The sequence below is a fragment of the Atractosteus spatula genome, chromosome 12 (assembly GCF_055471065.1).
Source record: "Atractosteus spatula isolate fAtrSpa1 chromosome 12, fAtrSpa1.hap1, whole genome shotgun sequence".
Taxonomy (NCBI): domain Eukaryota; kingdom Metazoa; phylum Chordata; class Actinopteri; order Semionotiformes; family Lepisosteidae; genus Atractosteus; species Atractosteus spatula.
Genome location: NC_142717.1, coordinates 38925414 through 38938382, shown reverse-complemented (window position 1 = coordinate 38938382; position 12969 = coordinate 38925414). Strand labels below are relative to the sequence as shown.

At 42.5% G+C, this 12969-nt stretch overlaps 1 protein-coding gene across 4 annotated transcripts in view; it reads right to left on the bottom strand.

Moving 5' to 3' along the window:
* Window positions 1–10196, bottom strand: part of nipal2 (NIPA like domain containing 2) — a 33422-nt gene extending 23226 nt beyond the window's left edge. For 2 of the 4 annotated variants that reach the window (XM_088929147.1, XM_088929151.1), the window contains exon 1: window positions 9868–10196. In XM_088929147.1, coding sequence (XP_088785273.1) covers window positions 9868–9957 — 90 coding nt within the window. In that variant the 5' untranslated portion in view covers window positions 9958–10196. The remainder of the gene's footprint in view (window positions 1–9867) is intronic. The other 2 variants (XM_088929149.1, XM_088929150.1) reach the window with 1 other exon arrangement.
* Window positions 10197–12969: the final 2773 nt, after the last annotated feature.

Genomic DNA, 12969 nt, shown 5'->3' with positions numbered 1-12969 from the left:
ACAAACTACACCCAGCCGACAGATTCTGTAAGAGTCTTTTCCCAGGAGACAGGAGGATCCCTACAGATACACAGCTTCTTAAAGTTCGGTGTGCCCTTTTAGGGCTGCAGTGGTAATGTCACCTGTATTCAGCTTCTGCCAGCTGATCAGGTCTCCTAAAAAACACTCAGTATATTTTTTTTTCTTAGTGCTTTTGGCACTTAGTGATTAGGCTAGACTGAAAACTCTCTTTTTTGCTCAGCACTTTGGGAGGTGTCAGAGGTGAGCAAGAAACTAAAGATTGCTTCAGTTTTACCTTTACTGTGCAGTAAAGGAGTACCTGCATGCCTCATCACTGTCCAGCACATCTGTTCCAACGAGAAATGTAATATCAGCGAGCCCGTGTAGCTTCAGGGAGGTCTTATCATCCTCACAGTTCATAACCTTTATCACCTCTATCATTTTAAAATGATTTACAGACCAGCAACTCGTTTTTTCAAATGAATGACAGGAGGTGCATTCGATCTTTCAAAGCTGTGAACCTGTGAACTCGAGCAGTACTTCCTAGCAATGCCGCTGTGCTGTTTTTGTGTGGGGGGGAGTGGGGGTGGGAATTCAGACTGCTCGCCTGAGTGTTATTTACCCACCAGTGACTCAGCCAGCCTGGCTGCTCTGCTGTGCAAACAGAGCTGTCGTGAAGCCGGAGGGTGGGGCTCAGAGGCACAGGAGCCGGCCCTGCCCCTGCCCCTGGGGCAGATTGGTCTGAGAGACGAGCACAGCCGCAGTGCCAGAGCGCAAAGTCCTGTAGGGCTCATAGCGGGGTTCCAGTACGGACTTGCCTCAGTGTGCATTAGCAGCAGAGCTCTCACACCTGAGGATGGCTCAACTGCTGAAACCCGGCATTTTCTTTTCCACTTTGCAGCGTGGAATTAACCTCGACATGTGCTTCGTTATGCTTTGCTACAGATTTCTTATCTTATTTAATTTAATTATCAGAGGTCTCCAGTTGTCTGCTAGATCAGCAGCTACATACAGTACAACAAGTCCTAAAAACAACAAAAGCTCTGCGGTTTTCTGTCCAATGCTATCAGTATAAAACACAGAAATGTAATTTTTTTTTTAATAAACTGAAACTTAATTGGTTTTAACTTTCAATTTGCACAGCCTGCGAGAAGTTCTTTTCACTCTACAATGAAAACTGTCAAATGTCAGCAATCTCCCTTCAGTGTCTGGGGTTATTTTTTTCCCCAAGATCTGAGGCCAAGAAAAAAATATGCAATTCAAAAAGCAGCAGCAAGTTCGTCATGAAATCCCAGTGCTCCTATAGCTAAGCAAAAGCAGATACTGCTATAGATATAAGCCACAGTAGGGTGATCTTTTACATCTTGTTTACCAAACGTATTTTCACAGTAGGCATTGTACTAGGCACTCTGGAATGATTTATGATCAGTGACATATTTAACAGAATTGCACTGGATTGTTACAATCATACACAGTGTGCCAAAATGCAGTGATAGAAATCCGCTTTCCCTATTTATTTCTAACATCCCTGTATTAAACTTCACTGTTACCTACTGTATATGTCCTACCATTGTTTGTCTTCTCCCCTGTTTTATGGCTGGTTGCTATATTACCAGTTTTCCAGTAAATCGGTATTACCCCTGTCTTGACAGCATAACAGTTAAGTTAACAGACTAAGAATAATATTGTTTCCTCAAGTATACAGTAACTGGTATAATAGCATCATCTTAATTGCCTCCAGTACCTGTAAAACAGTCTGCCTCTTCTATGCTGATGTTATTTAACGCAGCACTTTGTGTTTGCTCAGCCTGGGGCATGTTGTTAGTTCCTTCCTTCACAAACACCGGACTGAAATATCAGCCATTTGCCTGTCATCATGCAAAACGGTCCCATCTTTCTCTCTTTACTCCTCGTTTCCCATTTTTTTTTAAATGAAAAAAAAACAACACATTTCTCCTCTAGAATTCTTTTTCTCTCTCAGTCTTTCTGACACGAGCTTTGGAGTCCACTTCACTCGTTATCTTTAATTGTATACCGCTCCTTTTGAATTCTTTTTAAAGTGCTCTTCTGTTCTGTGTAGCTTGCTTATTAGACAAGAGGAGAGGAAAGGTTATGAATAAGAGCAGGTCCTTTGGCCCGTCAGTCACATCTGATCGTTAGCAGTTCCTTGATCCAAGAATCTCACCCAGCTGTTTCTTGAAAGAAATCAGCGTTTTGGCCTCAGCAACACAGCTGGGCAGCTTCTTCTGTCCTCCGTATAACTATTTGACCATTTGGGCCTCTGCTTTCCTGATTTCGACTCACTTGTAGGATAAATCGATTTGCTGCTTCACAAAGAACATCTTCAAGCTGTTGCCATCCATTATTTAGATGAGTACGTATTTCTTCGATTCCAATCTCTTTCTCCTCATTTTTGTCTTATTTAAAAAGTGGGCATTTATTATATATTATATAAAAGGCTATTTTCTTTTCTACTTCTTCTCAAGTTCTTCTGCATTGCTCACAGAATACACAAGCTAACTCCCACAGACGGCTGCTTCACACAGAAGCCATAAGCATGCTATTGCAGTGAGCTTTTGATCTTAAGACGGAATTGAATGATTTTTAGGTTTAGTGGAATGCTAAGCATCTGCCCTCTATTTAGCACACTTAAGACGTGATTGCAAATTACCTTTTTAAAATAAAAAAAATACCACAGGACAAGTCTAAGACACCCACTTACAAATATAAATAAAACATAACACTTAAGAATATTTTTACTCTCAACGGGTGGTAAAATCACCAGTAAAAAAAAACCAGAGTTGCATGAGATGATGCCACTTCGATACCCCAAAAATCCTATTCAGAAATAACTTTAATTTGCTGCATAGCATCCAGTAGGACACCTGCAGTGCCAAGGATAAGACAAAGATAAGAACACAAAAAACAATAACAGTCACTCACAGCCACCTGTGGACTAAGGGTGAGAACATTTCTTGGCAGCCTGCTCTTTGCATAATAATAATAATAATACAATCATTTTATTTACCACCACATCAACACTTAAGGTATTAATTCAAACAGAGCAACACATTTATTTGTTATCAACGGGTAATTACACTTTATATCGGCATTTGTTTCTCTGCCAGTTTGACAAACGTTAGCAACATGCACAGCCCCACGCAGTCATGCTCCCATTATGCAGGAAGGGAAAGTATAACAAAGCGATTTTCGTCACTACAGTTTAATCAAAGACAAGAGCTCCATTTCTTCTGCTGGCGGGAGCGGCGCCGGCGGACTGGAAGCTGTGTGCGGCTCTGTACAGAGTCCAGATGGCTCAGAGCTCGGGACGCTCCCCTGACGAGCGGAGTCGCAGTTTATCTCCAGCAGCATGTGCTGCCTCCGACACGGCCGCTCCAGCACTCAGCTCCATTACAGATCAGCGGCAGAGCTCCGCGGCTTCGGCGCTCGCCCGTTCTGACACGGAGCGAGCTTGGAGGAAAAAAAAAAAGATAACACTTCAGTCAAGCTCTCCAGCTCGGAAGAATGTGTCAAACACTGGGCACCCGTTACAGAGCATTAACTCAAACAAAAGTAGGGCACGACAGCTAAATAGTTCATGTTTTAAAATGCAATGTATTTTTGTTATACCAAAAGGGCTAGCATTAGAAATAAAGCCTTCATATGGCTCGCGATACAAAAAGCTATTTTTAGAGCATAATGGCCTTCAGAATCACCAGTGGAACACAAACTAGAGGATACAAGTGGAAACTGTGGAGAAGTGAAGGCAGGGGGCACAATTTTACACAAAGAGTTGTAGGAGTATGCAACAAGCTGCCCAGCCTTGTTGTTGAACATGGCTACCCACAGACAAACAATCTGTATGGGCCAAAATATCCTAATCCGAATATGGCCTTTCCACTGGAGCAATTAGGACACGCTTACTGTAAGCTGTAACACAGAGACTGAAAAGAGACTCACTGCTTCACATCAGTGCCATGGCCTGACCATCCTCTGACACACCCCTGTTCCCTGAACCCCTCACACAGCTCATATCAGAGTATCCTTACTCAGCTGATCCCAGGAAAGAGCAGCACCAGGGAGTATTAACTCAGCTCCTGTCTCTCTCCAGAACTATGTGCACTTTGGGGCCCCAGCATTCAGACAGCAAAGAATCAGCCTTGTACCTTTCAAGTTTCAGTAGAACAACATGGGAACCAGACCCTAGCTCCAACCCTAATTCTAGCCTTAACCCTAACTGTCCCATCACAGTTCTCACTACAGTACTAACTCCAGGCTCCCTCTCAGCTCCAGGCCCGGCCCAAGCTCTGCAATAGAACAGGATGAAGGAAATCACCTTTTCCCTGGATCTTAACAATGGCAAGAGATGCACAAATTTCTAAACAGAAGGCAAAATCTACTTATTTCATAAAGGTTCAGACCAACAACAGCTCGAACAGACTGGATGTACGGTGACAGAATAAAAAACTGGATTCTAACTACAGTACATAGGATTTACATTCATTTTATTCCAATTACAAACGCTTTTCATATACATTTGGTCAGTCACATCATCAGGGCTTATTCGGGGCTTTTTCAAGCGTGAAAACATGATTACTTTTTAAACACGGCCTGAAACTGACCTCAAAGGTCAGGCTAGGCAGGTTAAATACAGGTGGCATTTCAAGAAAACAAAAAGAAAATAAATACAGAAACAACAAGAGCAAAGTAACACATACAACACTTCAAACCTCTCTGCTCAGTGTTGTCTGTTCCGACTATTTTGAATGCTCCTCTTAAAAACATGAACTACATGTTTGGCAAGAAGAATTATTGATGAATCACTCACCAGTTTTTTACACTTGAGACATAAATGCACCCAAATTAAGATGGAAACAGTTCCTAGGTATTTCATTGCCCACAAGAATACCTCCTATCAGTACTCAGACAGGTTTCAACCAAAAGATTTTTACAGAGGTTTATGTTAGTTTCTTTCCCATGTGCATCTGAAGTTTCCCTGCACCTCAGAAGACTAGAATAAGCGGCCAGAGAAGACAGCAGCACGCTCACTGAAGAGTACCAGGGGACAGAGAAGCTCTTTGTTCACTGGTACCATGATGCCCTCTGGCCCCGCGCAGCTCAATGAGAGAGTCCAAACAGGGAGTTGCTGTGTTCACTGGTCTGATTCTCATCTCCTCAATTACTTTCTTAATTCTAACAAAACTGGATTTATGTACAGTAAGGGCTGGGATTACAATACCCATCATACGTCTGAAACAGCCAGCAGCCATATCACCCTGCAACTCACAGCTGGCAGCCCACTGAAGCTCAGCAGGGGTGAGTCTGGCCAGTACCTGGATGGGAGACTCCTGGAAAGCTATGGGTGCTGCTGGAAGTGGTGTAAGTGGGACCAGCAGGGGGCGCCCACCCTGCGGTCTGTGTGGGTCCTAATGCCCCGGTATAGTGGTGGGCCGCTATACTGTAGTGGGTGCCATCTTTCGGATGAGATGTTAAACTGAGGTCCTGATTCTCTGTTGTCATTAAAGATCCCTGGGCATTTCTCGATAAGAGTAGGGAGTTATCCCGGTGTCCGGGCCAAATTTCCCACCTCTGCCTTTACTGTGGCCTCCAAATTGTCCCCATGTATGATTGGCTTGCACTGGCCCTGCGATGGACTGGCACCCCGTCCAGGGTGTACCCTGCCTCGCGCTCGTTACTTGCTGGGTAGGCTCCGGCTTCCCACAACACCGTGTGGTACTGTATAAAGCGGTTTGGTAAATGACATGACATGATGCCTTCTGAAGCATCAGCCAGGTTTTGGAAAGAGACCACAGAATCATTTCAAAAGAATCACAAAAATGATCATTGATCATACGGGCGACATTGGGGACTCATTCTCGTTCACCCTCTTTAACGTGCAGCTGGAATTCTGCGAAAAATCTATATTCTAACTAAACGTCCTGCCACAGATCCTCACATTTTTTAACTTTATCCCACAGAACAAAGAGGCATTCACTTGATGCATTTCAGGCATTGGATGACAGTGTCTTAACAGTAGGGATTCCTTCATTTTTGCTTCACTTCAGAATTTAACTTCTTCTAGGGGAGAAACACCACAGGAATCAAAGCAATAGAAATTGACTCTATATTGGAACTGAATATTAAACTTTAACATTTTGTTCAGGAGCCAGAAGCAGTTATATCATCTTAGGAAGTAGCTTAATACAGGCTCCTTGGATCGAGTAAGTACTAACTACCAAACAGGCTAGACAAGACAAATAGCCCCCTCCTGTTTGTGACTGTGTGGTCTTAAGAAAGTCAAAGTTCTGTACTATTTGTGCTCACCCAACAGAAGCACTGTTCTCACTGACAGCCTGAATATGAACTAGTGTGCTAAAGCCAGATTTTCACACAACAACATCTGTTTCTCCAAAAGCTAGAATTTTACATTTAAACTCCTTAAACCCCTCATCTTCATTTTAAACATGGTTCTCTAAAGTGCAGTACATCGATTTAAATTCTGGTTCGTTGCCAGCAGTGTATTTACAATGCTGTACTACAGCCACCTTAAAAACAGCTAGGAGTCCACAAGCTAACTAACTTGGGACTAAACTTGCACATTCAATGAGCAGTCAAATATATAATATATATACTGTATATATACACATAATATATATATAAAAACATGCATCAGTTGGTACACCCAGTAGTTAAGGTCTTCCAGCAAGTCCGTTCTTTTCCCAACCAGGCAAGGAATATTCAGTGGATTATGTTATTGGCCAATACACATCACACTCATATACAGTACCCTGGAAGTGACTGTTTTTAAGTTTAAAAAGGAGACAGGAGCAAGATGGATGAAACCCACAAATGCTGCATTCTTCAAACTAAAAAAGAAATGATTTCACTCAGATCAGAGATGAAAGAACTAGTTTTCTGAGGAGAAGCCCAGGGATTCGTTGCCAGAGCAGTGCAACAGTGCATGGTTAGTTATATTACCAGGCCTTGTCACTGGTTCACATTCCAGCTACAACGAGGTGCTGATCTCGGCTGGGAAGCAGATGCCACAGGGACAGGCCAATCCGATTCAGCACCTGCACAAAGGGAGAAATCACCCCTGCAGAGCAATCCTTCTGGGTCACGCGCTTGGACAAGGGCGTTGCATGCAAGTACAGCAGCAAAAACAAACAAACTATGAACAGAGGATGGAAAAGGCTGAGCTTGGAGACTAATGAGAATGAGAAATTATTAATGAGAAAGAGTCAGAGCTTTGTGTCGATGCATCATTTTTGTTTCTTCAGGGAAAGAATTAGAAAAGGCAGACAGAATGTTAAGCTATAGGCTACAGTTAAGAGTGTAGAATTCAACACAAGGCATGTTATGTTAAAACTGGACAATGCCCTCAATGTCTTATTCATTTAGAACACTGTGGACATTTTATAGCTGAAACCTTGGATTTCTTCAAGAAATAACAGTATGAGATCCCAGGATCAAATACTTAAAAAAACGAGATACATGAGCTGAAAGGACACCTCTCATTTAGAGCCACTGTTATCTGATGGATCTGGCAGCATTCATGATTGCAATCATAGATAGAGAAATATACCGAGCATCAAAAGAAATTTAGAACTTACAACAGCAACAAACTCACAAAGTTATGAGCACGACGGTGACACTCTTTTTTTGGAGCAAGTGCACTTTCTTGACATTTTCTAGAACAGGCATGACACAGGTAAATTTATTATGCAGATTAATGTTTTTTACTGCCCTGCGATGGACTGTCGTCCCATCCAGGGTGTAGCCTGTCTTGCACTCATTACAATGAACGGGCTCCATCTATTACCTGTAAAGCGCTTTGAGTGGAGTGTCAAGAAAAAGTGCTATAAGCAATTATTATTATTATCTACCCAGCAACCCTGTATTATATAAAGAGGTTAGAACATGGATGGATGGTTGTTCTTCATTAACAGGGTTGACCAGCTGAGGGTGTACTGTGAAGGTTATAGGCCAGTAGCATGTGTGGCCACCACTGCAATCAACACAAACCATTGCTTACACGTGTGACGTGTGCTTTGTGCTAGAATACAGATGCTGTCCTGTGGGGCTCTTTTTCCTCTCAAGCGCACTGAACAAGCATGTCTGTGATAAATGTCTCTGAGCCACAGGATGTCCAAACCCATCCTACAAATGTTTGATCTGGGACACAAGACGGATGAGTAGGGCATCCATGACATACGACACCACTGTCACTTTCTCGTCACGCAAGAGAGACGCCCTTTCACGAGCAGAGCGAGGCCGTGCCGGGAGGCTTTCTCCCAACAGGATAAGCCCTTCAGAAAAGGACCAACTGTGGTCTCAGTGCAGCCAGCACTACACTGAACAAGCGTGTCCATGATAAATGTCTCCGGGCCACAGTTTGTGGCCACTCATCCTACAAGTGTTGGATCTGGGGCTCGAGTCGGATGAGTGGGGCATGATCCCCAATCACGTCCACATCGTCGCAGTGAGCAGCCAGACTGCTGTCAGTCAGTACAGCTGGGAGTTCTGTAACTGGAAACTCCCGCCCGGACCAGCGCACTTGGACCTCCACATTGATCTGGGCAAGGTGTCACGACTCGAGGTCGCCCAGATGACTGGCCCCCTGTCCGATCAATGCCCTGACTAATAAGGAGAGCTAGTGCTTATGGCAAAAGTGAAAACCACTGGACTGCACCACAGTCAGTCATGATCAATCAATCAAAGCCATGCTAAAACCATTTAATGAAGATTCAAAAGCGGTGTACTTTATTTTTTTAAACACACAGAAGGTAGAAGTTTCTTTTGATGCTGAGTATATGCAGTATACTGATAACCCCTGCTAATAATAATGAGGAAATAATTATCAAACTTGTTAAACGAGACAATCTATAATTTATTCTGTGTTCGTTTTTAAATCAATACTATTGGCCCTGTTCTAATAAGAGCAAAAAATAACTCATGGGAATAACTATCACACAAGATTGCAAGGAACTCTGATAGGGATGGACATGCACATCAATGGTGTACAGTACTCTGAAGTTATTTTTCAAGACACTGCTGGCAATAGATTGCTTGTACTAGAGGAATGCTAGTCAAAAATACATGTAGAGACTATCATTTTGACGCAGAAGACGTTTACGTTGGTATTTTTTATAATACCAACAGAAAGCAATGTATTTGCAAATAAAAAACGGAAATAGAGAAACAGAAGTTCAGGCAACAAATAAATGAATTCAACAAGTCAGGATAGACCAGCTCAACTCAAGTTCCAGTATTCAAATATTCCCAACCGGAAAATTAATTTCCATAAAACAGAATGGGAGTTCACTGGGTATTTTACACATACATACAGAATCACCATTAATTGCGAGATGATTACCTCAGCTACCATATCCATGGACAACCATGCGATGCCAGGAAAATGTTTCCAACACGCAAAGTCATTTGAAGACGAGCATGTTTTGGCTTTAACGATTTAAAAGATCCCGCCCCCTTGTAAATAAACAGGCTCCTATTTTCACTGTTGGTCGCTGAATTATCTTGTTTCCATCACAACAGACTGTGTGACAGATCTACAAGTCAGTTTTTGTGGTACATGAATAAAACGTAATGAAACACGGACTAGGAAGGAGTGCGGAGTTCACCCAAAACACACAAAAGTAACATTTTCCTGAAACTGAAACAGCATATTTTCTTCTAATGCCGAAAGGCTAAAACATTAAGGTTATTCTCTAAGATATATTCGCTTGCTTTGAATTTTTTAAAAGTATTTTAAAAAGTAAATTCCAAAAGCCACGCACTCGTTTAATAATGAACACGAAAGGCAAACGAGAAAAAAAAATGCGGCGTTACTTTATTTATTTTTTTTACCTTGTTAGCGCTGTCCCAGAAATCTGATTGCCCGGTGGTATTCTCCGGCGGTTTGTGAGAAAATAAGATTTCTGAAGTCATTTTCGCCATCTTTTCTTATCACTTGATGCAGTCACACCGGAGCCTTCGCCACTCGCACGACAGCGAACCGATTGTTTCAGATCATTACAGCTGCTGCTCCTCCATGTCGCGGCCGTATTGTTTTCGAAAAAATATCCAAGTTATCTAAAAGGGGGGCTCACTCAGTTGGACGACTCGGCGGCATTTCAGACGGGAGTAGATAAAGTACGTCCTGCGCCTTTCCTCTGGGCGCAGGGCAGGGCGTAGGAACAGGTGGCAGGTAGCAGAGGTGTGGCGAAAAAAATTAGACGCCGCGGCGGTCGACGACTCGTTATTTTAGGATTATTTACATCAAGAAGCCGAGTAAAACCTAACTCACATCCCCACGGATAAACTTATAAAAAGAAAAGATCAGCCTCTTCGACGCAGAAAGACGACAAGCAGTTATAAAACTCCAGCGTTACACGTTTCACGAGAAAAAAAAACGTTTCACGAGGGGACTTCATTTAATAACGTCCAGTTTTCTTTTAAACGTTAAAAACGTAACTATTCAATGCACTGCGTCTAAAGTTAAAATTGAAATGTTAAGGAACTCCGAATTGCTTACGTATGTCTGCTGTTATTTGCTCTACAATGTTAGTACTTTTCTGCAATATTGTAATAAATAAGCTATTCGCATGACATAAAATTAAGAATATAAAAACTAAGAATGGTCACAAACGAGAGAAGTCCACGCCGCGTCCCATTTTTAAAAAAAGCGCTTCCCGGATTTCACTTCTATAATCTGTTGAACTGCTGATCCTGAAGAAGTCCATTGCCTTGAATTTATCATTAATTTTAAATGTTTTGCATCTTTAAGTTCAAGTTTAATCACACCAATTTCTGTTTCATTCAAAACTCCATATGTGTATTGTTAGAACATGGAGTCATAATGTATTTAATTGGGATTTTTTTGCCATTGATCAACTCAAAACACTCGATGATGTGAAAGTGAAAACGCAATTCTCTTGATCCTCCTAAATCCATCCATTAATTTTCTAACCACTTCATTCAATTCAGGGTTGCAACGCCTACCTCAGCAAGAATCGTGGGCAAGGCAGGAAAACATCTGAGACGGGACACTAGCCAATGGCTTGGTACACACACATACAAACACACACACACTCACACCAGGGCCAGCTTTCTCAGAAGCCAGTTAACCTACCATCATGTCTTTGGATTGGGGGAGGAAAATGGAGCATCTTGAGGAAACGCACTTGAACAGGGAGAGATCAGGCTAACTCGAGTATTGAACCTTGTGCCTCAGCACAGCAATGCTAACCACTGCGCCACCATGCCACCCCCTAAATTTATTATCATTAAAATCAATAATGTTCTTTTAAATCACAAACAGTTGCCAAACGGTCGCAAGAGTGTGTTAATCTCCAGAACACCATGTGTCATCCCACTGTTAACACCAAGGAGGACACACCCTGGAGTAGGTTGTGGTAAACAGGAACCGTGATAGGCAGATCATGGTAAAACAGACATACAAAGCAGCCATAAGGTCAAGAGAAAAGTGCTTCTTTATTTACAGGGTGAGGCAAAATAATCCAAACTCTAAAACACGAACATCAAAAGCATGAAACACCTCTTTGAGCTTCTAACCATACTCCTCCCCAAGTCCCACGATAACTGTAGCCAGTCAGCTAAGGTGCTGCCCGAACAGCTTTTAAATATACAGTAAGTTTCTCTCTGAGACGATATACAAATCTCCTTCTCAGACTTCACTCCAGCTCACTTGTTGGTTAATCATTTGGTACCTTCTTCCCTCTGGTGAATTTGCACTGCAGAGGATCTGGTCCCTTGTCCCCATCTGGCTGAACAGACTGACCCTGGAAGCCTCTGCTTCCTGGTTTTTAAATTACCACCTGACCAATTGTCTTTTACCGACTGGTTGGGTGACTGAGGATCATTACCCACAGCTTTCTTGGCAAAATGGAATTCAGAGAATAATCTCCATTTTGTCTGAACCTACTGTACAGTACCTTCCACTCACAGAGGGAGGCCTGATGTAGTTCAAGTAAACCAGATCGCATTGCAGTTGTTGTACATCTAGGGCAATGCATCGCGAAAATCTGCCATCAAAAATCTGCCAAACACCACCCAGAGCCGAGAAGACAATGGGCAGTGTTGAAAAGTGCAAAGTAAGTGGATGCAGCATGATAGAACACTGAGCCAGTATCACAGAGACTGCGAGTCTGGACTTTCACAGTTCGGTTTTTGTTTGGTTCAACAAACCGCCCAGCGGAACACCACCCAGAACTGTAACACGTGAAGCCCTTGTGGCTTGAGTGCATCAGTGAAAATGGGGGTATATACATGTCAAAGAGGGAATTTTGAACTTTGGAGAAGAAGCCAATGAAATAGATTTAGATGTTGTTGTAAATGTGCCATTGTCATTGTCTAGACGATAATGAGGGTGGCAGTGTGGCACAGGGTTCTGGACGGGTAAGTGGAAGGTTGTGGGTTCAAATGAGACACTGCTGTTGTACTCTTGGGTAACATACATCACCCAGATAGCTCCACCACATAAAAAAAACACCATCCTAACGGCTTAGTAATAAAAAGGTATACAGGCAGAATCTGCCTAGATAAGCTTACCAGTGGCAAGGAGGATGCAAGGCTACAAGTAAAAATTGACAGCACAGCAATACTGACCTGAAGGTTGTTCTTTTGGGTAAGCAGCAAAAACTGGCCTGCCAGATTATTAAAGCCTGCAATCCGGGATTCATCAAGGAGCAGCTGGAGCATCCCCAGCAGTAAAATGAGCCTGATAGACCAAATAGCCTCTTTTCAGTTGTTCCATTCCAATAGCATTGTTCTTCATCTAGCAACATTTAAAGTTCTGGAATTATGCTATCTAATGCTCCAAAGTAATACACCATTCTTTCCATGACTCGGTAAGAGGATTTTCAGTTGTGCCCATATAAAAACTCGTAGGTTTTTATATCCGTACGATTTTTGTTCAAGGTGAAAGAATGTCTTTTCCCAAGGTCATGA